The following is a 25,524-nucleotide window of genomic DNA, read 5'->3' as shown; positions in this document are numbered from 1 at the left end:
CTCGGTTTAACAGCTTTTGAAATAAATATCAGGGTTCATTTTTTCTGGCCGCACATTATGTTATAATATTTGTTCTGAAACACATGGTACAGAAGCCGACACTAATCATCATATTGCCACTAAGTGAGTGAGTGAATGAGTTTGGTTTTAGTAATATTCTAGCAATCACACGGCGGGGGACACCAGGAAAGGGTTTCACTCATTGTACCCATGTGGGGAATAGAGAATTAATTTATTTATTTTATTTATCAAATCGCTAAAAATAGTGTACGAATTTTGGTTCAATGAAATGTTCATGGCAGCTTGGTCGCCATAGTTAAAGTTCGGCACCAATAATTTAAGTAGGACGCCAATACTCAAAGTGGGTCACCGATAGTTTAAGTAGGTCGCCAGTAGTCAAAGTTTGTCACCAATAGATTTAGGGGTCCACTAGTTTAAGTAGGACGCCAATGCTCAAAGTGGGTCACCGAAAGTTTAAGGAGGGCTCCAATAGTTTGAGTAGGACGTCGTTTATGGTTAAATTAGGACGATACTAGTTTGAGGAGGGTACCAGTAGTATACGTAGGACGCCAATATTAAAAGTAGGTCACCGATATGTTAAGCAGACCAATAGTAGGAACGACCTTTTACCCTTGACCCTTGCTTGCATCTATTTCGAAGGTTGGTTCGTTGGTTCGTTGGTTGTTTTACGCCGCACTCAGCAATATTCGAGCTATATGACGGCGGTCTGTAAATAATCGAGTCTGGACCAGACAATCCAGTGATTAATATCATGAGCATCGATCCACGCAATTGAGATCGATGACATGCGCTCAACCAAGTCAGCGAGCCTGACCACCCGATCCCGTTAGTCGCCTTTTACGACAAGCATAGTCACCTTTTACGGCAAGCATGGGTTGCTGAAGACCTATTCTACCCCGGAATCTTCACGGGTCCTATTTTGAAGGAGTTGCTAGGGACGCCAAATGGAACTGATAGCTATTTACATATAAAGGACAAAGGACAATTATACCTTTCACGTCCACGCGATATTCCAAGGACAACTGAAGTACATTTCCAATACAATGTTTTATAAGGACTATATAGTTCCCACACAGAAACCCCGTGATTTCTCCTCATTTTGCAACTCTTGAAACATTTTTTTGGTCATTCACGAATTGATAAAAAAACAACAACGCAAACCCTAACCCACAATATGTTACATATGGCAAGCAAAACAATGAGTTACATTTCTTTAACAATCGATCTCACCCAACTCCCGCCCATATATTGTTGACCCACACAACACGGGTGATAGTCATTGCTCGTTTTCACAATGAAAATATAATTCCGCGGCAAATACCGCGTGAGGTTCACTAAGTAGCGTAATGTGATCGACCACGAAGTTCAGCCGTCTCGCACTGAGAGGGATAATCAACTATCGGCATTCCTCGTCAGGGAAACATTATGTCATCGACCTCTGGCCGAGGTTGTGGTTTCACACTGCAAGACGACATGTTTACAATTTCAAGCCTGTTACGTCTGTTGTTTTTGTGACCTCGTGCCGACCTGGAAACGATCTTGTTCATGGGAATTACGTGCATGTGTAGGGCTATGATTTGGTCCTGTGAGAATGTGGAAACAAATACCATTTTACCTGATTTTGTTTAATATGGATAAGCACCTTCATCTGGGACAACGTTAATACGGACACCCTGGCTTCTGGACGGTCATGTTAAAGCGTACACGTGCTTGCAGTATTAAATGTTGATTCGATATCCCGGATGTGTGAATTTGGATGATTTTCCTGGGACGATACCGTTCAGATTACAATGGTTACTGTTCATTGTTTATTTCTCGCGATATGTAGACAAACATTTTGTCCCTAAAATTGCGACTATGCCTGTCGTAAGAGGCGACTAACGGGATCGGGTGGTCAGGCTCGTTGACATGGCTGATGCATGTCATCGTATCCCAGTTGCGTCGAACGATGCTCATGATGTCAATCACTGGATTTTCTGGCCCAGACTCGATTATTTACAGACCGCCTTAGGGGCGGTCGGGTAGCCTAGTGGTTAAAGCGTTAGCTCGTCACGCCGAAGACCCGGGTTCGATTCTCGACATGGGTACAATATTTGAAACCCATTTCTGGTGTCCCCCGCCGTGATATAGCTGAAATATTGCTGAGTGTGGCGTTAAACAACAAACAACGACCCTAAAATGAAAATATTTAAAGATGTGAAATTGGCTTAGAATGTATAATAGAAAGGAACCAGAGACTCTCTGAAGAAATTAGACTTGCTGGAGTTTTGGAGAATATTGCTTGGGGTGTGTGTTTCAGGACCTGTGTGATAGACTATCACTGTACGAAACACGATACATACAAATCCACACGTTTCGCGTTAGGTGGTACGTGCCATCGTCAAGGGACTGGTGAAGATCCGGGTTGAATAGGTCTTCAGCAACCCATGCTTGCCTTAAAAGGCGACTAACAGGATCGGCTGGTCGGGCTCGCTGACTTGTTAAAGCATGTCATCGTATCCCAATTGCGTGGATCGTTGCTCATGGTGTCAATCACAGAATTGTCTGTTCCAGACTCGATTATGTACAGATCGCTGTCATATAGCTGGAATATTGCTGTGTGCGACGTTAAACAACAAACAAACAAACAAACAGTAGCCCAAAATAATAAAACAGTGGCCGGAGAAATTTTTACATCTACTTACGTTGTTTTGACCCACGATTCGATACCTGTGTCACATCGTATCACGATGTACCTACACGTTTATACAATTCGTGAGTTACAATGGAGTTGTCTCCTTGATAACACCTCACCTCTGAGGTATCAAAATTCCCACTCGCCTACAATTTGACCAAATATTTTCTTATCGATGCGGTATATAATAATATATTTTTTTGTGTAATGTGTTATGACCTGTTGATGAAGCTTGTTAAACCAGTGGTCGATAGTGGTAAGACCCATGTCAAAGTCATAGTTGTGCCATTTCACATCATGGAGTTTGTCCCGGCAGAGTTGATAACCCCTGGGTGGTCAAGCTCGCTGACGTGGTTAATGCACGTAATCGTATCCCAGTTGCGTGGATCGATGCTCACGATGTCAATCACTGGCTTGTCTGGTCCAGACTAACTAATAGACCGCCATCATATAGCTTGAATATTGAATGCGGCATTGACCAGCAAGCAGAAAAACACGCACGCACGCACGCACGCACGCACACGCACCACACTGAAAGCTTACCAGCTGACTGAAATCCGTTGAATGCAGAAACGAAACATTCACTTACGTAACCGTTGAATGAGCACATTCACTTCATCGCATGTCGTTTTCTTTATTTTGCACGTACGACAAGAGAAATCAACTCGCAACATGTGGCAATCTGCATATCGTATTCCGATATAAATTTCAACAAAAATCACCCTCGAGCCAAACGGTTTCCATGGAAACAAAATGATGTTCTGCGAAGCCGCTTTTATATCACTAGAGAGATCGGCCTTGGTGGAAGAATGGCAGCTATTTGTAGCATCGTGCACTTTTTCTTATGTGTGTAGTCTTCGGCGATATTAGTGGCTGTCGTTTCCAGTACCAGACGAAGTATCGTCAAATATAACAGTACACCGGGATGTAACCGTGACTTTCATCATTAGATGCTGCTTTGCGTCTATATTTCTTTGTGGAGTTTGCTCTTTTCAACGATTTGATACACATATGTACGTGCGGTACATTATAACGTGTGCTGTGTGGTCCATTCAGGTATTTTTCGGCCTTTATACGCTTACAAACTAAGAATGGACGGAAATACCATTGACCTCCAATGAAAATGGATGTTGGAATGAGTGGAGCCAATTTAATTGCAGCATGTGGGTAAGATTTCTGTGATATTTCTGTTCTCTAAGGAAATACGATCAACGTTCGGCCAATCAATCATTGACAGACCATTTGATATTTTAGGCGTGGTGGTGGTGGTCTGTGATTTCATCGAAAAAAATATTTATTAATCCAGAACAACTATCTAATCCCATCTATTGGTGAGTGATTATGTTCTTTCGCCGATTTAGCAATATTCGAGCAATGTCACCGCGGAGGACACCAGAAATGGGCTTCAAACATTGTACCCATGTGGGGAATCGAACCCGGGTCTTCGGCGTGACGAGCGTACGCTTTGATCACTAGGCTACCCCATCGTATCATAGTGGATACTCGTGATGCCTATCACTGGATTGTCTGGTCCAGACTCGATTATCACAGACCGCCGTCATATAGCTCGACTATTGCCAAGTGCGACGTTAAACAACGAACAAACATACTCAATATCTTCACCCAAAAAATTAAATCTAAATCGTATGGTTGAAGCGTCGTTTCCTTTTGGGCATTAGCAAACAGCTTACAATAACTCAATGAGACGAGACATATGAAATATAAGAGTAGGTCTCTACATGTTATCATGATAGTGAAACGGAAGTGATTGAATGTTGTTTTACACAATCAGTTTTACAGCTTTGCCACAGCGTGTTAGGAAGGAGTTTCAGGTGTGTGTAGGGTTGGGTGGGGTGGGGTGGGGAGGGTGTGTAACAGGGCATGTCTGACATCGAACCTTTGAACTGCTGCAGACATACAGATGACGGGCAGATGACCACAGAGTACGCTGGACACTGTGTCTGATTAACGAGACTGATTAATGAGTGATTTCAGCAATTCGTTTTAAAGTAGGTGTGTCGGAGTCGGAGTGCGAGACTGTCGGATTAACGGGTCTTAATAGCACTGATTTAATCGGTTCCAATTATTTGTGTCGGATAAAGCCGATTGTCGGATTAACTAGTGTCGAATCAATGAGACTTGACTGTATGTATATTTTTGGGGGGTGGCGGGTCATGTGAAGAGTAGGTCTCTAACTCGGGATTCAACTATTTATGTAGGCATGTGACCACAATCATGAATACCCATGAAACCACTAAGGCGAAACACACAATGTCATACATACCATTATAGAGAGGCGTGCCTCCTGTAGATCTAATTAGCCGGCTTGCGTTCACTAATTACAGTTCAGGATAGACGTGACCTGCAATACCAATCGTGAATGATTCATGTACCAAACAGACTTGACCTACAGCGACGGCGGCCATGACTACAGGCCTAGCCTTGTGAGCGACGGCGACAGGTACAGCACGTCTCACTGGTGATACGTTGGGCCTGCAATTCATCTGTGTATGTAACGGTGACATTCATGGAGGCACATGAGTGAAGTACATGCCATTGATGTCAAATTTAATTATCAACGATACGATACGACTTGTGTATGGCGACCCGTAGAGGTCCGGGGTAGAATTGGTCTTCAGCAACCCATGCTTGCCGTAAAAAGCGACTATGCCTGTCGTAAAAGGCGACTAACGGGATCGGGTGGTCAGGCTCGCTGACTTGGTTGATGCATGTCATCGATCCCAGTTGCGTGGATCGATGCTCATGATGTCAATCACTGGATTGTCTGGTCCAGACTCGATTATTTACAGACCGCCGTCATATAGCTTGAATATTGCTGAGTGCGGCGTAAAACAACAAACCAAAACCAAAACTGTGTATGTCGGTACTAAATGCATGTCATCGATCCCAGTTGTGTGGATGGATGCTCATGATGTCAATCACTGGATTGTCTGGTCCAAACTCGATTATTTACAGACCGCCGTCATATAGCTTGAATATTGCTGAGTGCGGCGTAAAACAACAAACCAAAACCAAAACTGTGTTTGTCGGTACTAAATGCATGTCATCGATCCCAGTTGTGTGGTTGTATGCTCATGATGTCAATCACTGGATTGTCTGGTCCAAACTCGATTATTTACAGACCGCCGCCATATAGCTGGAATATTGCTGAGTGCGGCTTTAAACAACAAACCAACCAACTGTGGGCCTCAGGATCAGGGTTAGAATTGGTCTTCAGCAAGCCATGCTTGTCGCAAGAGGCGACTAACGGGATCGGGTGTCAGGCTTGTTGACGTGTTTGATTGCATGTCATCGTATCCCAATTGTGTAGATCGATGCTCATCACGTCAATCACCGGATTGTCTGGTCCAGTCTCGATAATTTACAGACCGACGTCATATTGCCTGAATATTGCGAGTGCCTGAATATTGCCTGAGTGCGACGTTAAACAACACACAACAACTTTATTTTCCCAATTAGCCCTAACCTGATTTCCCCAAACGAGCATACAAACTGCATGACGCTCCATGCTAGGCCAAACCAAATGACCCGAAAATATCACTTTTTTGGCCTTCCGATGTTGTGGATACAATATGAGTCATTGCACCAAATTGTGTCCGCACTGCGCATGTCTGGAGAGCTATTCAAAGGTTCGATGTAAGTCATAATATTTATTCGTATAAAATGTTCAATAGGAAAGGTATCAAACCAGCAACTTCGTCATTGTGAATCTGGTGTATTGACAACACTGCCATATATACTCGAATTTTCTTTAAGGTACGACCAAAATTTCTTATTTTGAGCGTACCATTATATTTTACCATCTTATTAATACACTATTTTATAAATATCATATCGGCGTGATTATTTTATCTTGACCAGCAGTGGTATTATGCGCGAGTGCTATATACACAAATTGGCTTGCGATGCACCGTGTCATGTTTCAGTCAGCAGGGATAACAAGCTGTCAATCATGTTTTCCTAATCAGTTCAGTCACATTCCTTCCTTTGATGTGTCATGTTGCATTTCCATTTCCGTGTACATGCATTGGAGTATTGATGTGGTTGTATGACGAGCTATGAGTTGTCGGTTATAACCACCAGGGCTCATAACGTAAATGTGATACAGCATCGTAACCAGACGGAGGTGGACTTCGTAGGGTATTACGGGGGCACGGGTGGCCCAGTCGTCTGAGGCGCCGCGATTCGCTGAGCAGAGTTGCGTCCCTTGGGCACGCCAGAAAACTATGATTGTGGGTTCGAATCCCGGTTCGCCCCGATTATGTTTCTAGGTTTGTCAGCACCATGCCCGTGCTCGTGGGTTTCACCGAAGTGGTAAACGTCTGAGACCTGCATCACTTCGGGCTTTCCTCCCACATTAAGCTGACACGCCGTGATATAACTGGAATACTGTTAAAAGCGGCGTTAAACCAAACTCACTCACTCACTCACTCGTAGGGTATAACGTTGAAAAATGATTAGCACACACTCCATCAACGCTGTCCATCATTGTTTGGCTCAGAACTTTTCAGCCATCCCTCGTACTGCATGTACTGTATGTGATTGATATCATGAGCTGCTATCCTCGCAATTGGGGAGTGAGTGAGTATGGTTTTACGCCGCTTTTAGCAATATTCCAGCAATATCACGACGGGGGACACCAGAAATGGGCTTCACACATTGTACCCATGTCGGGAATCGAACCCGGGTCTTCAGCGTGACGAGCGAACGCGTTAACCACTAGGCTACCCGACCGCCCCCTCCTCGCAATTGGGATACGATGACATGCTTCAGGCCGTGGGAGCCGTGCCAATTTACACTTGTCAGAGGGGTATACAAAGTACGTGATCTAGACTACCAGTTGTCAGACTTTAATTTTTGTTGAAGCCTCGGTGGCTAAGTGGGTTGATCGCTGACTTTGTGTGCTGGCGATTAGGTGCCACACTCTGGCAAGTGTGGGTTCCAATCTGGTTCTGACCTGGTTGATGTATGTTATCGATACTCATGATGTCAATCACTGGATTATCTGGTCCAGACTTGATTATTTACATACCGTGGTCATATAGCTGGAATATTCTGTGTGCTGCGTTTACCAACAAACAAACAAACATTACGATACGAATAATATCGCCAGCGCTCTGTCTGTGCCATGTACCTGTGTAAAGGGAGGCAACTGTCTGTGCCTTGTACCTTTGTAAATGGGGACAACTGTCTGTGCCTTGTACCTCAAGCTCCTTCCCAGCGCGTGACACCTTCGTTACACTCTCGGTAACATCGCTGCCACCAGTGTGGGCGCGGCCATTTCAAGTATCTTGAAATTTGCCCTCCAACCCCATATGTAGTAACGTTTATACTTTTGTTTATGTCTTTGGGAATGCCATCATATTTCAATTTGAAAAGGTTTACGACTGACCATGTTTTCCAGATGAATTTACTTTGTTGTTTTGATAATCAGATTGGTTCGAGATTGCAGACAAACGGAAAATCAACCAACTTCTCCCTTACATTCTTACTATATCAATAACACGATAGTTTTAATGAAACAGAAATTCAAATTGACAAACGAAGAAAGTAATTTAGCAGCGATAAGTGTATTCGGCGTCACGACAGTCGTCACTTGTTTGTAAACATAACGGTCATTCGGTTGCGAGTTTAACTCCAAGCATGGTTGTGGCCACCTATTCACAGTGGGGAGTTTTGACTGGTGGCAGCGATAGTATAGAGAGCTCCGGGAAAGTACTATCGCTGTGAGGAGCTTGCTTGTACCTGTGCAAAGGGAGGCAACTGTTGCCCAGTTGCTTTGTCGTGGAATGTCCGATGATTGACAGTTCGTGCAATACCGGTTTAGTCATGCTGATAATCCTTGTTATTGTATATGTGCACAACACCAGAAATGGGCTTCACACATTGTACCCATGTCGGGAACGAGCGAACGCTTTAACCACAAGGCTACCCGACCACCCCTCAGTATGGCAGTAAAAGCTGTATTCAAATGAAGATTATAAATAGTTTACCTGTAGTGACGCGCAACTTATTTGAGCTTGTGGTATTAATTAAGGACAATACCTGGATGGTGAAAAAAGCTATGGTGCATCTCGAGGAAAACGATTTTGGTCATCGGCTCCAGATAATGATTGGTCCGGAAACCGGAAACACACATTTCATTGGATTGGGCCTAATCACAATGATTTATCGATAGACGTAAGCACTATTAATAGATAGGACATACTAAACTGAAAATGGCGGACGTGGTTTCAAAGCTGAGAGAGCAAGTTACTTGCTCAATCTGTCACGAATATTTTGATACACCAAAAATATTGCCATGTCTTCATAGGTTTTGCAAAGCCTGTCTCGCCGACTACATCAAGTCAAAGGATGTGACGATGTTCGGTTTGACGTGTCCAGAGTGTCGACACCCGAGCAAGCCCCAGAACTGGACGCTCTCTATGACGACGGAGAAATGGGCAGACAATTTTCCAACAGATTTTGTAATTGCCTCAATCTGTGAGGAGTTACGCGAAGGTGTAGACACCTGTCCGAAACACCCCCAACAACAGGTGCTCGCGTACTGCCGTGCCTGTGAACTGTGCATCTGTTTTGTCTGTGCGGCAGTCGAGCACCGGAGGTGTGAAAGAGTTGTCTCCCTTGAAGAGGCAGCCGATGGCAGACGACGTAGGTATGACAAACGAGTTGAAAGATTGAATGAAGGAATAAGGAAAGCCGAGGAACGAGTTGATCTTATAGAAAACGAACAAAGTGCATTAAGGCAAATGCAAGAGGACACAGAAAATAGCGTTAAAAAGGAATTTGATAAAGTGAGAAGTCGCGTGGATCAGGAGGAAAAGAAAATATATTGCCGACTTGCAACTGAGTTCGCCAACAGGCGCAAACCACTAGATAGAAAAGAAACGGTTGAAAGAAGGCACATCAACGGATCCTCTTCAGCTGAAATGGAATTAACGAGACTGATCAATATGAGGTCAGATGTGGATTTCATGGAAACATCACAACGACAAGCACGAAAGCGTACATACATGTATCTCGAAGAATTATCCGACACGGCTATTATTCCCGGGACCTATACGAGTCAGATACACTGTGTGGTCAAGATGGCGAAACTGGATGAAGTAGGGAAACACCTGGAGAATATTCTGCCCAGGGAACTGGTCCAGACGCAAACCAGAAATAAGGATGTGATTTCATTTATCCATAAGATCATGGACCCGTGAAGATCTGGGTAAGAATAGGTCTTCAGAAACTCATGTATGCCGTAAAAGGCGACTCTGCTTGTCGTAACAGGCGACTAACGGGATCGGGTAGTCAGACTCGCTGATTTGGTTGATGCATGTCATCGTATCCCAATTGTGTGGATCTATGCGCATGATGTCAATCACTGGATTGACTGTCCCGGACTTGATTATTTGCAGACCGCCGTCATACAGCTGGAATATTGCTGAGTGCGTTGTTAAACAACAACCAACAAACATTAAGATCACGAAGTTGTACATATTATATATGCAAATGTACTATCTATTTTGTATTAATGTTTTTCCGTGTATCGTAAGCTTTATCGCTGGATGTAAGCGGCGACTGTCATTCTCATTCTCGCTGACTTGGTTGGTGCATGCCATCGTATCCCCATGTCAATCACTGGATTGTCTGGTCCAGACTCGATTATTTACAGACCGCCCTCACATAGCTGGAATATTGCTGAGTGCGGCGTAAAACAACAAACAAACAATCTTTTAATTTTGCTACAAATTAAAATTAAATAAAACTGACAGAAAATATACACATAGTAAACAGTTGAAAACTTGGAGAACCAGTGAAATATGGTTTACACTTGTCTTCTGGACTAGTCTTAAAACATAGTGTCTAAGGCTGACTATACCACTCTTGCCTCAATAATTCCAAGACATTTATGGACTCTAAACGGATAGTAAGCATCCTCAAGATGCCAAGACATTTCCGTCGCCATGGTGATGTGATAATAAACCAGAATCTTCTATTTACACGCATGGTGAGCCTGGTTCGGAAACACTGCTTCATTGATGCTTTTTCTCACATGGGGAAATATTTGAATGGCAACTATGAACCAACGTGTACGTGTGTTCAGAGAAACATGATTCGTGGTTTATGTTATATGCATGTGACGATGTATGTCACACTGTCTGCACTCTTGTAGGTAAGCTCTCTCACCAACCCAAGAGCATTATGTATTATTAAACAATCATCCCCCGTTCCAATTCTACCCCTATCCAAGCTCTAGCAGCCTGTTCTCACGTTCGTTTCAGCTCCTTAATTTAAGTGTTCTTATTAGAATTATTCATTCATATTTATTATTTAATCTTATACATAACTATACTGCGGGGACTAAATGTTAGTTCATCTTGTCTTGACAGTCCTCGGTTAGTTTTCCAGATCAGCAATCCAATCTTAGATTCTGGTTGAAATGTAATCTATGGGTGTATATAAAATTAAAGACTGTGTGTTTTTCTAGTGTATGTGTTGTTTGTTTGTTGTTAAACGCCGCACTCAGCAATATTCCAGCTATATGACGGCGGTCTGTAAATAACCGTGTCTGGACCAGACAATCCAATGATTGGCATCATGAGCATCGATCCACGCAATTGGGACACGATGACATGCATCAACCAAGTCAGCGAGCCTGACCACCCGATCCCGTTAGTCGCCTTTTACGGCAAGCATGAGTTGCTGAAGACCAATCCATCCCGGATCTTCACGGGTCTGTGTGTTGTTTTAATCGTATCTATTGCGAACATTGGTTGGTTTGACTTGCACACCAGAAATGTTATGTGATTTACTTAAAGTTGGTACAGAAGGAAACACTATCTTAATGTTCAGATAATATCATCGTCAAATCAGTGTATTTCAAACTACGGGTGCGGTCGGGGAGCCTATAGGTTAAAGCGAAGACGTGGGATCGATTCCCGACATGGGTATAATGTGTGAAACCCATTTCTGGTGTCCACCGCCGTGATATTGCTGGAATATTGCTAAAAGCGGCGTAAAACAATACTTACTCACTCAAACCACATGTTTGTTCTAGGTGAGTGAATGATTTTACGACGTTTTCGACAATATTCCAACAATATAACGACGCTTTTGACACATTGTACTCATGTGGGGAATCAAACGCGGGCCTTTGACAAATATGGCAAATTGTCTCTTGTATTATTGTCAAGAATCAGATATGTGTGATTGATAATGGATATAAGAAAATTCACCTGATAAGGATACGCATGATTGTGTGTCGACAACAAACTTCTGTTCCAGAACGCTGTAAAGGCCATGAAAGTATCCCAAGCGTCGGTGATGGAAATAGCTCATTGTGTTTAATAAGAACGACGTTATGCTCGGAATACCTGAGAGCCGTACTCATTTGTGAAGGGGGGACAGTTCATTAAATTATTGTATTCGGTGAAATATTTTTATAACAAAACCTTATAGAAACGTCAATGCATCATTGGTTAAGGTAAGAGCAGAGAGATTTTAAATAAATTCGAATCATATTGACTGTTTAGCTCTGTTTTATCCTTTTGGCAAGATTACGTGATAACTTAGACTTACATCTAGTCTCTGAAACGATTTTTACTGAAAAAAACAGTTGTTATATTTTCTTAATAAAATGTAATATAAAAGAGCCCAGAGAGTCTTCATTTTCCTACTATTAAGTTTGCCTAATTGGATATATTTGTTTTAGGAGTGTATGACAGACTGTATAACCCTCCACCCAAACATGTGAGTCTACCTATTTCCGAGACATGTGCATAAACACCTCGGTTATTTACAGCCAAAGGTCCTGCTGTGTCATTTTGTCCCATTTTAACTCGTCATGGTAGAACGGAGATAAACATTCTGTCATATCAATGTCTTGCTATGATATGAATCCAGCAGCGAGTTTGTTCAGTGAACACACAAGGCGTATGACATAACAAATAGTTCACAGCTTATGTGCTATGTATGTGCCTTGCCCAGTGCAGTTGGCTATTAGGTTTTCATCTATTCGCGTCTTATGACAAGCAATTTACTTGCTGGGTATCTATTTTTACCCTGATTCCCGGAAACGCCTGTCTGCACTTTCGTTCTACAAACAAAGATGGCCGGCCAGGAAGACCCGCTCGACGAGGACCTAACCTGTTCGATCTGTAGCGACATATTTACCGTTGGTTGGTTGGTTTGTTGTTTAACGCCGCACTCAGCAATATTCCAGCTATATGATGGCGGTCTGTAAATAATCGAGTCTGGACCAGACAATCCAGTGATTGATATCATGAGCATTGATCCACGCAATTGGGATCGATGACATGCATCAACCAAGTAAGCGAGCCTGACCACCCGATCCCGTTAGTCGCCTTTTACGGCAGGCATGGGTTGCATTAGTCACCTTTTACGGCAGGCATGGGTTGCTGAAGACCTATTCTACCCCGGAATCTTCACGGGTTGACATATTTACCGACCCGAAGATGCTGGATTGCACGATTACATGCAAAGGCAGACAAAGTGGGGCATAGTTATGTGTCCGGTGTGTCGTCACGAAAGTCAAAGAGCTAACAAGTTTGTCCTTCATGTTGATTTTCCTTCTGACTTTGTGATGAAACATATCATTCAAACTCTGGAAGAAAGAATGGGGATACTATTCACTGTGAGAACCACGCAGATGAACGAGCCGTTCTGTATTGTAGAGGATTAAGGTGAAGATGTGTCATGTGTGTTGCGGGAACCATCACCACAGGTGTGAAGGAGTTGTCTCCCTTCAATCAGAAGCCGCTGAAGAGAGAAGGCGTGTGACAGATCACTTCAAACGAATCACAGACTGGAAGCTATATACGGAAAAGATGGACAGTGACGTGAAGGTTAAAATGGAGAATTTGGTTAAATGTTGCGACAAAGCTAAGCAGTCGACAGTGCATCAGTACCAACGCGTTCATATCCTGAGAGATGGTGAAGAAACGTTCAAGAGAGAACTTGAGAGGGAGTTGGAAATAGCGAGGGACAAGCTCCAGCCACATCAGGTGGTAATCCCTAACAGACTTGATACTTTGACAGCCTTTGAGAGGTGTGTCGAACATTCCCTCAACACCAAAACAGATGAAGCACTTTTGATATCAGACTGCGGGGGATCTATCCCTGAAATGACAGGGCGGTCGGGTAGCCTTGTGGTTCAAGCGTTCGCTCGTCACGCCGAAGACCCGGGTTCGATTCCCGACATGGGTACAATGTGTGAAGCCCATTTGTGGTGCCCCCCCGCCGTGTTATTGCTGGAATATTGCTTAAAGCGGCGTAAAACCGTACTCACTCCCAGGACATAGTAATTTGCCCCCCCCCCCCCCCCCCAAAAAAAAATCAAAAAATAAATAAAAAGAAATAAATAAAAAATAAAATGTAATAGGAACACACATGACAAGAGTAATCAAGATGATAGAGCATGGTACTTTTCGTGAGTTCCCTTGGGGCACGGGTGGCCCAGTCGTCTAAGGCGCCGCGGTTCGCTGTGCAGAGTTGCGTCCCTTGGGCACGCCAGAAACCTATGATTGTGGGTTCGAATCCCGGTTCGCCCCGATTATGTTTCTAGGTTCGTCAGCACCATTCCCGTGTTCGTGGGTTTCACCGAAGTGGTAAACGTCTGAGACCTGCATCACTTCAGGCTTTCCTCCCACATTAAGCTGACACGCCGTGATATAACTGGAATACTGTTAAAAGTGGCGTTAAACCCAACTCACTCACTCGTGAGTTACCTGGGTTTATGTGCAATACGTTCAGTCACTCTGAAAAACATGTAAGGGCAATGCGTCATCGGCAAAGGTGTTTTACTATTAACTTTCTAGCTAAACAAATGAGTTATAAACTCGACCAAACACAAGCATGCCTTAAAAAGGATATTGTCTGCTGTGATTGGTATGTAACGGAGTGTAAATTAGCGTACAGCTGTGGTATTTCAAAGGCAAATGTATTGCTAACCAGCTTAACTGGTATATTGTTCAAAATTTTATTTTTTATGTTTCCATGGAAACAATTTGGACTCAGTCTCAAATCAGAGTAGGATTTGTTTCTGGGCCAACGTACTTTAACGAAACTTGGCATGTGCATTGCTCATGAACCTAACTGGTGTCTTTTGCTATGTTGATTTTTTCTGAATTATTTTTTGTTGCGTTTCAATGGAAACAATTTGGTCTTAGTCTAAAAAAACACACATTCTAGGTCTTATTCACAAAACGATGCGTTCTTTGCCTTTTTGACGATATTATGATTCATGAGTCTCTTTTCCACCGAAGTGGTAAACGTCTAAGACCTGCATCATGTAAGTCTTAGTGTTGTCGGTACGTTTTCAATTTTTTCAAAGCAAAATTATTTGAATTGATTCTCGTGAACAGTATATGCTCACATTTAGCGGTAAAAGTCTGTCTTTGATCCAAACTGCCTTGAAAGTTTGAATTGATGATAATATTACAAAGGTTATCGAAAAGTCACCGGGCTGAAAACAGTCATCGAAACTGTTCTTGTTTGTTTTTATTTTAGCCACCATCAAATATGGGTGTATACTTTCTTTTGCCCGATAGTGTAGCATATGTGTCTAAACCGGTAATCGATTGACTAAATATATATTTCGTGTCACTGCGAGCTGACTGTCAAATTGTCCAATACTTGCTTATTTATTTTAATTCATAATTATTTTCATGTGTGGCACGTGGTCCTGTGCACAGTGCACAGGTAAACAATCAGGTGAAAATAGGCAACTTTGGTTGCGGAGAGATCTTGGATGGGTGACCGCGGTTCGGTAGCTTGGCTCCTGAGAGTTACACAGACAATAGTTTATTAACGTCTTAACGTACACATGTGGCATCTCTTTGGGCAAGTGCCACTGTTCACCCAGCAGTGAATGGGCCTAGCAGTCGGCTTGGGTTGTATACTCCCCAGGGAGTTGAGAATGATTTTTGAGTGCACACTGATCCAGTGACCGGGGTAATAAGAGCGTGCATGGGCCTCAGTGACGTCTCAACATGCGCAATACAAATGGCATATTATTATTATAAAATTTAAATAATAAGAATGGAAAAAATTACCAGAAGCGTCAGATTCCTGATTCATCATGGTGGTATAATGAATCGCTAGTCAGCCCAGACCAGACAAATCAATATAAAAGTCATGTGAACTCATTCCATTGTTGGGTGCTCGGCCGTCGTCGGTGTCGTTTGTAAACGTCGTTCCGTCAGAAACCACAGAACTGATCATGATAAAGCTGAAAACCTGCACGTGCTTGTCCTTACCAAGGATGGCCGTGAATCTGTTGACATCAAAGAGGCTTTGGTAATAACTCATGCTTATGATAGTCGGAATCGTACATGGACAGATCTCTTACTATGGTTAACAAAAGACGTTAAAAGATGGCACTTGTTTTCACCCTGCCTGGCACTCGGTATTAAGGGTCTAAAACAAGGACTGGTCGGCTCGGAGTCCGTATACTGTGTCTGAGTGGGGTATTCATGTTAAACTGCGGCATGGTATCTCAGTGGGCTAGCACCATAAAATCGGCATTAGTCTGGACTAGTACAAGCAGCCACGCGCACACACGCGTACACACACGTGCATCACGTGGCTATGTAAGTGCAATAATCTTGAACGCGACGTTAAACCCATTTTTTTCTAATCTCTTATTACAAAAAAGGTTTTGTCGCTTTGTATTCAAATTCAAATGTTTATGTTGCAGCCATTGACACACTTGTACTGAAAACAATGTTTCAGAATAAAATGCAATTTGACATGTGTGTAGTATTGGGGTATGTTCTATTCATATGTGTTATGTCAAATATTGACCTTAATTATACTACCCGTGAAGATCCGGGGTAGAATAGTTCTTCAGCAACCCATGCTTGTCGTAAGAGGCGACTAAAGGGATGGGGTGGTCAGGGTCGCTGACTTGGTTCATGTATGTCAAGGGGGCACGGGTGGCCCAGTCGTCTGAGGCGCCGCGATTCGCTGTGCAGAGTTGCGTCCCCTTGACACGCCAGAGACCTATGATTGTGGGTTCGAATCCCGGTTCACCCCGATTATGTTTCTAGGTTTGTTAGCAACATACCCGTGCTCGTGGGTTTCACCGAAGGGGTAAACGTCTGAGACCTGCGTCACTTCGGGCTTTCCTCCCACATTAGGCTGACACGCCGTGATATAACGGGAATACTGTTAAAAGCGGCGTTAAACCCAACTCACTCACTCATGTATGTCACCGTATCCCAATTGCGTGGATCGATGCTCATGATGTCAATCCAGTGCCGCAGCAAGCCGGGGGCAGGGGGGCAGTTGATCTACTGCAGTTACTGATATTATACTTTGTTGTTAATTATATGCTGGCTCCTCTCTTCTCATGAGAGATACTCAGGTAAATACATTGTAACAACATAACAAGATCAGAGAGTAACAAGTTTTATCTTGAAGTGTTGTTACAGTATTTTTGTTTGAAATTTTTAACCTGTAACGAGATAGTGAGTGGACTAATCCATTTGTCAGTTAGGGATGTATTATTATTATTATTGTAGGCAAACTACCACACCATGCTACAATGTATGTAGGCGTGACTGTAGGCAAAGTGCACTGTAGGCGATAGTAGACTCCACCCTGAAATATTGTTGAGAGCGGCGTTAAACAACAAACAAACAAACTTGATTTGACCATTGCGACTTGATTATGCTCTGAACGTCTCTGAAAAGCAATTTTTCTTTGTCAAGATCCTTTCTGAAACACAGTGGCCTATATGTGTTTTATTTTAATTACAAATAATAATTTATTCAGTTAATTGAGTTTATTGTTCTGGTGGTTGTGTTTATTTACATTGTTACAAAATGCCACTTTTGTAACTCTCAAGAACAAGACGTGTGCATGCTAATGGCTACGATAGATTCATCAAAGAATGACACGTATGGTTGCTTGTCGACAATGCAATACACAGCTGTACGTTTCAAAGGCTGTAAATGGTATGAAAGTCTCCCTTATCGTGACGGCGATATTGACCGTGTTGAAAATAGCTCATGTGGTCCAAATAAGGAAGTAATTCTCGGAATCCCTTTGGGCAGTAACCATTTTTGTGTAGGGGCGACAGTGTATATATAATAGTAATCGTTGAATTATGAAAAAAAAACACATTCAGAAACCACAGTTCATAATAAGTTAAGGTAAGGGAAGACAGATTTGTAGCCTGGCTCCAAGGCTGTACTGAATGATAAGTCCATGGATGTATAGTAAATGCTATCCTTATAATAGGCTAGTCTAGATAAGCGGACGCCATTCTCTCAAAGGGGCAACTTGTTCTTATTATTTATATAAACTAGAAATTATGATTTAAACTAATACTTTTTGCCTGAGAAACTTGTGTAAGTCGAACAAGTTTGAAATAATTACAAATCACATCGACTGATTATGTGTGTTATTTCGTTGTGGCAAGAATACTTGATAATATTCCAGCCTATGGGCGAGTCTACCTATTTTCACAGAAATGTGCATAATCTACCCGTGTGTTGCTATGCTATGAATCTGTCCGCGACACATGTACAGGTAACGTAACGTTACACTGAAAACACGTGTTTACACAAAGGACAAGGCATTTTAATGATCTCAGGATCAAGGTTGACGAAAATCATCCTAAAAGGTATCAGATGTATTAAATTATTGGCACTTGTGACAGCTCTGAAAACATATAAGCTGGTTTTGTGGGTTTTCATAAAAAAAAGCGTTTGCTAATCTATGAAAGAGAGGAAGTCTTTGACCAAGTCTTATAAGTCCCAAACATTTCAGAATTGTAGGCAACTTTACAATTTGATATTCCAAACTGTGGCTAGAAAGGACCCTTGTTATCCTGTGCGAGTGGACCCTGGTCTAGGGTTAGCCATCGCAGTATACAAGGACCTGATGCTACAACGTTCAGTGTCTTTGCAGGTCGGGTGCCCCGCCCTCCAGAATAGGCTCGGGCACATCAACAGACACTTGTACATCAATTCCAATAATTCCACATCAAGAAAATAAAGATTTGCACATCAAGACAATAGACTCTTGCGCATCAAGAAAATAGATACTTGGCACTTACACAATAGACGCTTTCACATCACGACAATAGACTGTTGTCCATCAAAACAATAGAGTCTAGCACACCAAGACAATAGATTCTTGACCATCAAGACAATGGACTTAGGTAAAATAGTACCTATTTGTATTCTGTTTCAGTAGAGATGCCCTTTTATCAATTTTGTTTAACCCCTCTTGCAGTCGACTGCTCGCCGTCATTTCTATGAATAGAAAACAAAAGTAGAAATACACCTGACACGTTGGATGGTGGGGCACTATGATGTAGATATATATGCAAGATGGCGGATCATGAAGACCCACTCGTCGAGGACTTAACGTGCCCAATCTGTATGGACTTGTTGACTGACCCAAAGGCACTTCACTGCCTTCACAGATTTTGTCGGGAATGCTTGAATAGACACATCCAAATTCGGACGGTCTCTGGATCTAGTTCGGTGTCCTGCCCCGTATGTCGCTGGGAAAGTCGACCAAGTCACGCTGGCCCCATCAATGTTGATAGTTTCGCTACTGATGTTGGGGTGAGGAATCTCGTCCAAGCTCTGAAGAAGAAGAGTGAGGATACTGTTCTTTGTGAGTCTCACACAGGTAACCCAGTCGTGTTGTACTGCAGGGGATGCAAGGTGAAGATATGTCACGTTTGTGCAGGGATCGATCACCGCGGGTGTGAAGGAGTTGTCTCCCTTCAGTCAGAAGCCGCTGAAGAGAGGAAACGTGTGACGGGTCTCTTGGGAAAACTGAAAACCACAAGGGTATCTCTAGATGTGGCGGGACAAGAGTTGAAGTCCGGCATCGAGTCGCTGGAAAAGAGTCGCGACAAAGCTGTGGAGTCAACAATAGAGCGTTTTCAAGAAGTTCGTCAAAAATTGAACGAACTCCAAGATACGTATAAAAATGAAATTGACAGCGAGTTCGCAATCGCTCGGAAAGGATACGAGTCGGAGCAAAAGCTTCTTAGTGTCGAGTATAAAACAGTGACTGACGCTGTAAAGGATATCGAGAATTCTCTCAACAAAACAGATATACAACTTTTGAACGAAAACTGTACAGGTCGTAATTGTCTAAATACGTTCACGTTCGACCAAACGATCAACAAAAGGTTCGACATGAAAGTAGCCTTCTTGATGAAAAAGAATACCAAATTATCGGACATTAAAAAACTCCTTCTCACACAAACGGAACCCATTCGACCTAAAGCTACCCCATCCATCTCCAGAAAAGGACCATATCCCTCCCCATCATCCACACCCTCCCCCACTGACTTCTGCTGCCGAAAACATATAAAAGAATATTTTTTGCAAAATAAATCCAAATTTTGATCCGGTGTTTATGTTGTAGCCATATCCCTCAGCGTAAACAAGCTTACATTTTCCCATTATTGGTTCGTATGTGTTTAGTTTCGATAGTCTTATAGAGACGTAGTTTCTTACAAAGATATTTTTATACAACAACGTTTTGAAAATATATATTCTTAGATTTGCTTCCCAGGTTTTCCAAAGTTAAAGGTTTTCTTTATAAACATGTCTTTTATTACATACAAAGGATGCTCTTTATACATAGTCTTACTGTAAATATGTGTCCAGTGCTGTCACTTGCATATCTATGATGAGTTATTATTCTTTCGTTTGTTGTTTAATACCGCACTCAGCAATATTCCAGCTATTTGACGGCGATCAGGAAATAATCGAGTCTGGACCAGACAATCCTGTGATTGACATCATGAACATCGATCCACGCACTTGGGGTCGATGACATGCATCAACAAAGTCAGCGAGCCTGACCACCCGATCCGGTTAGTCGCCTCTTACGACAAGCATAGTTTCCTTTTACGGCAGGCATGGGTTGCTGAAGACCTATTCTACCCCGTATCTTCACGGGTGTATCTTTGACAAGTTTGCACTGTGGGACTTTTGTGTAATTGAATGGGAAATGCATGCAATGTCAGTTCTTCTCAAATTGTGTTGTTTCCTTTACATTTAAGGGACTGGTAATTTGCAGGCTTGAACGTCTTCCCGTACGGAGTCTTACATATAAGATACACAAATGGTCCTATCAGTGTGGTAATTCATAGGATAAAAGAGTTCAACGAATTTTTGATAAATATGGACTTTTAGATATTTTAAGATGTTATGAAAAGAGTGCAAGATGGGTTTTATCTAGGATAGAACTTTCATTCAAGTCCAATGATAATGACACCTGGCTTCAATCCTTGGAAACTAAACCGAAAATGAGAACCTACAGAACATTTAAAATAGCTATTTATACAGAGCCTTATGTCCTCCTTCCTCGTTATAAAAGGTCGGTTTTATCATCTTTAAGATGCGGTTCAATGAAGCTCGAGATTGAATTGGGACGTTATTCTAATCCTCCTGTGCCAGTTAACCAACGTTTTTTGTAAATATTTCCCTGGATGTGTAGAAATGAAACTCACTTTCTCCTCCAGTGCTCACTTTATGATGATATCCGTGTTACCCACCTTCCACAAGTATTTAACCCCACAAATGGCAACTTAAATAATAATATTGAGCTTGTATATATTTTAAATGATTATAATATTATTTCAACACTAGGTAGTATGTGCTACAAAATGGCTGTCCGAAGAAAATCTCACTACCAATAACACCATATATATTTATATTGCGTTTTTTCTACGTTTGAACTCAATTTGATTTACTATGTATTATGTATGGTCTCTTATAACCCGTGGGTGGCAGATATACTTTATAGTGTTCTTTTATAATAATGTATGTGCCTATAACCTGTATATCCGATGAGACTAAAATAAACAATTTGTCATTGTCATTGTCATTTATTATTGGATGGGGGTCGGGTGTGTGATATAGGGATGGGTTGTGTGAATGGGAGTATAGGGGTGGGGGTGGGGGTGGGGGTGGGGGGTACATTTATGAGACATTTCGCGAACAACAGTAAGTCCGAGTGTTTTTCTACTCCCACTTCTTGCAAGAAAGTTCACGTACACATTTTGCTGCAATGGTGGACATGACTATCGTAATGTCTGCAGCGATACACGTGACATTGCGATACTACCATTATCTGCAATACTGTGTTATTTGTGTGTTAAGCACTTAGAAGTTGGGAGTATTAAGTAAGTATAAGATGTACGGATGAACAACGTCTTTAATACAATTAGAGCAGAAAACAATACAGTAAGTGAATGAGTCCTTGCTTGCTATTTCTGTATTGTTGATACTATCTTTTTAAACCTTAGAGGCTGGAAATCACTTCTGACAATGTAAAGATATTATGTATTGTTGCCATAATGAGCTTCTGTGCCAAACTATTGCAGTTATTGTATTGTTTTAGGGGCGGTCGGGTAGCCTAGTGGTTAAAGCGTTCGCTCGTCACGCCAAAGACCCGGGTTGGATTCCCGACATGGGTACAATGTGTGGAGCCCATTTCTGGTGTCCCCTGCCGTGATATTGCTGGAATATTGCTAAAAGCGGCGTATTAATCAGACATACTCACTCACTGTATTGTTTTATGCTGTATTGTTTGAGTTGAACTCCCTTTGTGCCCACAGAGATCTTTTTCACATTGTTAATGCCTCGCAAAAGCGTTTTCCTGCTCTGTTTTGTTTGTGTTTTCATGGTAGCATACGGGACTCGCCATAAATCCTCGAATATTGGTATACATTGCGTTTGAATTTATTACATTTATCCGAGGCAGGTCTTGTTTTGTGTCACGCTTTTTTCGTTATCGTTTCAAAAACTTCTCCTCGGTGTCTTTTCATAACGGGGGGCACGGGTGGCCCAGTCGTCTTAGGCTCCGGGATTCGCTGTGCAGAGTTGCGTCCCTTGCGCACGCCAGAAACCTATGATTTTGGGTTCGAATCTCGGTTCGCCACAATTATGTTTCTAGGTTTGTCAGCACCATGCCCGTGCTCGTGGGTTTCATTGAAATTGCAAACGTCTGAGACCTGCGTCACTTCGGGCTTTCCTCCCACACTAAGCTGACACGCCGTGATATAACGGGAATACTGTTAAAATCAGCGTTAAACCCAACTCACTCACTGTTCATAACGTCGGTTGACACGGCGTTTATTCTATGATTCTGTGATGGTAGGTTAAGAAGGCAGGACTGGGATTCGTGACTGGAGTATAAATGTTGGACCTCCATCATGATGTCATGATTATCTTGACTGGATAACATACGGAAGAGAGTAAGACTAACATCTAGTCTCTGAAATGAACACATCGTACAGAAAACCCCAGTTGTTCAGTTATTTTAATAAAAATATAATTAAAGGGAGCCCAGTGACTCTCTTCATTTGCCTGATACTGCAGTAATCTAGACTTGCCAAATATTATAGACATGCATGGGCTGTATTTGATATATATTTGTATCAGGGTCTGTGAGACAGACTAGGAAGAGAGTATTCCCTTATAATTCGGAACAGACTATAGATAGGTTCATAGTAAAGAATAGACTATAACTTGGATTTCCGCAGTTGGAAACAAACATGGCGGACCTTCTAGCAAAACTCGAAGACGACATAACTTGTTCGATATGTCATGATTACTTCCGCACACCAAAGCTTCTAACGTGCCTGCATCGGTACTGTCGGGACTGCTTGCATAATTACATCATCACTAAAGGTTTAAGCGACGGTGTCAGTTGCCCCACGTGCAGGCAGGTCAGCAAGCCGACGACGGTCGGGGGAATTACCCTCGCCCGAACAGAATGGGCAAACAGTTTCAAAACGGACTTTCTTCTAGGATCTTTGGTCGACAGTATAAAGAAAGAGAAGAAAAACGGCGACATCTGCACGCGGCACCCCGGTAACCCGATTGTGTTGTATTGTCGTGATTGTCGGAAAACTATCTGTCATGTTTGTGCGGGTGTTGATCACCGCAAGTGTGATGGAGTTGTCCCCCTTAGAGCAGAGGCGGAGAAAGAGAGGGGTCGTATTGATCAACAACTCGCCAAGATTCGCACAGCTAAGACGATCGCTAACCAAAACTACAACTTCTCTCAACACCAGAGTCTTAAGCTTATGATAGAATTTGAAACCTCTAAGGCTAAGGCCAAAAAGGAATTCAAGAAAATTCACGATCTTGTCCAAAAGCAAGAGACGACATGTTTTAATAATCTCAACAAGGAGTACGAGAGCAGATTCAACGAAGTCGCTACCGCAAAACACAGAAATATACTGCAATCTTTAACCGAGCTTCAGAAAAAAGCTGAAAGAACTGTGAAGGAGAGTTCAGACGTGGAGATATTAAAAGATAACTGCACTAAGCATTTACCTTTTCCACCCGTCGTCACCCCTCTTGGTGTCATGAAGCGTCAGTTCTATGAGAGTGGCCCGACTGCAAAGTTCGATACTGTCATGAAGAAAGCCAAGATCCAAGATACGATAGAAGTGCTGGAAAGTGCCGTATCAACGGATTGCGATGTGCATACTGTTTGACGGGACAGTTATTACGTGTGTTCTTCCCACCTGCGAGTTCCATAGTGCTTGAGGGACTATCCGTGCAGAGGTTCTACCACACGAATTGATGAAACGTTCTGTGAAACGTGAATTTTAATCTTGTCAATATTCCTTATCGACACGAATGTGAAATGAACTAACTGACATGCTACAAGGGTCCACCTTTGTACCTGGAATGATAATTTTGGAAGTGATTGTTGAATCAAGGATTAACGTCAGTACACTTTGCTGTATATTCGCTGCACTTCCAACACGTGACTGTATAATGTATATGACACTGCGTATAGACTAATTGTACATATTGATTGACCAGTTTGTGTACATTGCTTCTTATCAATAGCGTATTCAGACATTCGCGATCATCTTTGTTCATTAAGAAATATTTGTCTTCAAGGTAAATTAATTGTTTCCGATCTATGTATCTGTATAGGCGATGTTTTGCTATTTTGTCTGTACTTCTGTACGATTTTATTCGTCTGGTTTCATAAATTGCTTGTTATTATTTTGTAGCCTCAAAATTTGTTAAGTATCTAATAATATCACCCCATTATCATCAATTATATAGTTACCCCTTCATGCAGTGTTGTGGTAAAGGACCATTTGATTGGCTACACATTAAACAAAAGATGTTTTCAGAAAAATGTATTACTGTATGGCATTCATAACTACGTTTACCTTTCTATAGATGTTTTAATGTATAGATGACAAGAGTGAATACTCCCTTTCTTGGAGTACACTCACAAGAAATGGAATAAATATGACGGAATACATGTCTGTGAATTAATGGTGATATCTTTCTTTGTGATTTGTATTTATACTGGACAAGGGCAAGTTTTCCCCGTCGCCAAGGCACTGCAATTTGTTGTGCTTAGTTGCTTCCGTATGGTGTGCCAGAAACCTATATTTGAGGTTTCGACTCTCAGTTCACCCTGATTTATTTCCAGTTTTGTCAGCCCAATACACACGGTTGTGTGTTTCACTATAGTTGTAGACATCTAAGATCTAAGACTTCGGTAACGGGATCGGGTGGTCAGGCTCGCTGACTTGGTTCATGTATGTCATCGTATCCTAATTGTGTGGATCGATGCTCATGATGTCAATCAGTGGATTGTCTGGTCCAGATTCGATTACTTACAGAACAGACCGTCGTCATGTAGCTGGAATAGTGCTGAGTGTGGCGTTAAACAACAAACAAAAAAGCCAAAAAAATCATTCCTCCCACATTAAGATGACAGGCCGTGATATGACAAATACTGTAAGATGTTTGAAAGCCAACACTGTGATT

The 25,524-nt window shown here is 42.3% G+C and overlaps 3 protein-coding genes across 3 annotated transcripts; all 3 read left to right on the top strand.

Moving 5' to 3' along the window:
• The first annotated feature begins 8,506 nt into the window (after window positions 1–8,506).
• Window positions 8,507–11,194, top strand: LOC124143539 (tripartite motif-containing protein 3-like). Its single transcript, XM_048388979.1, has one exon. It carries the CDS (start codon window positions 8,935–8,937, stop codon window positions 9,922–9,924), a length of 990 nt encoding a protein of 329 aa, XP_048244936.1. The 5' UTR covers window positions 8,507–8,934; the 3' UTR covers window positions 9,925–11,194.
• Window positions 11,195–16,955: 5,761 nt separating this feature from the next.
• Window positions 16,956–20,522, top strand: LOC124143538 (E3 ubiquitin-protein ligase TRIM13-like). Its single transcript, XM_046512537.2, has one exon. It carries the CDS (start codon window positions 19,069–19,071, stop codon window positions 20,104–20,106), a length of 1,038 nt encoding a protein of 345 aa, XP_046368493.2. The 5' UTR covers window positions 16,956–19,068; the 3' UTR covers window positions 20,107–20,522.
• A 2,712-nt stretch (window positions 20,523–23,234) lies between these two features.
• LOC124143540 (tripartite motif-containing protein 10-like) lies at window positions 23,235–25,029 on the top strand. The gene has a single exon (XM_046512539.2). The coding sequence runs from the start codon at window positions 23,268–23,270 to the stop codon at window positions 24,216–24,218; it is 951 nt and encodes a 316-aa protein (XP_046368495.2). The 5' UTR covers window positions 23,235–23,267; the 3' UTR covers window positions 24,219–25,029.
• Window positions 25,030–25,524: the final 495 nt, after the last annotated feature.

The sequence above is a fragment of the Haliotis rufescens genome, unplaced genomic scaffold (genome assembly GCF_023055435.1).
Source record: "Haliotis rufescens isolate VD_foot unplaced genomic scaffold, xgHalRufe1.0.p SCAF_8, whole genome shotgun sequence".
In the NCBI taxonomy this organism is placed as follows: Eukaryota; Metazoa; Mollusca; class Gastropoda; order Lepetellida; family Haliotidae; genus Haliotis; species Haliotis rufescens.
Note: the sequence above shows the minus strand (reverse complement) of the source record. Positions and strands in the feature narration are given on the sequence as shown.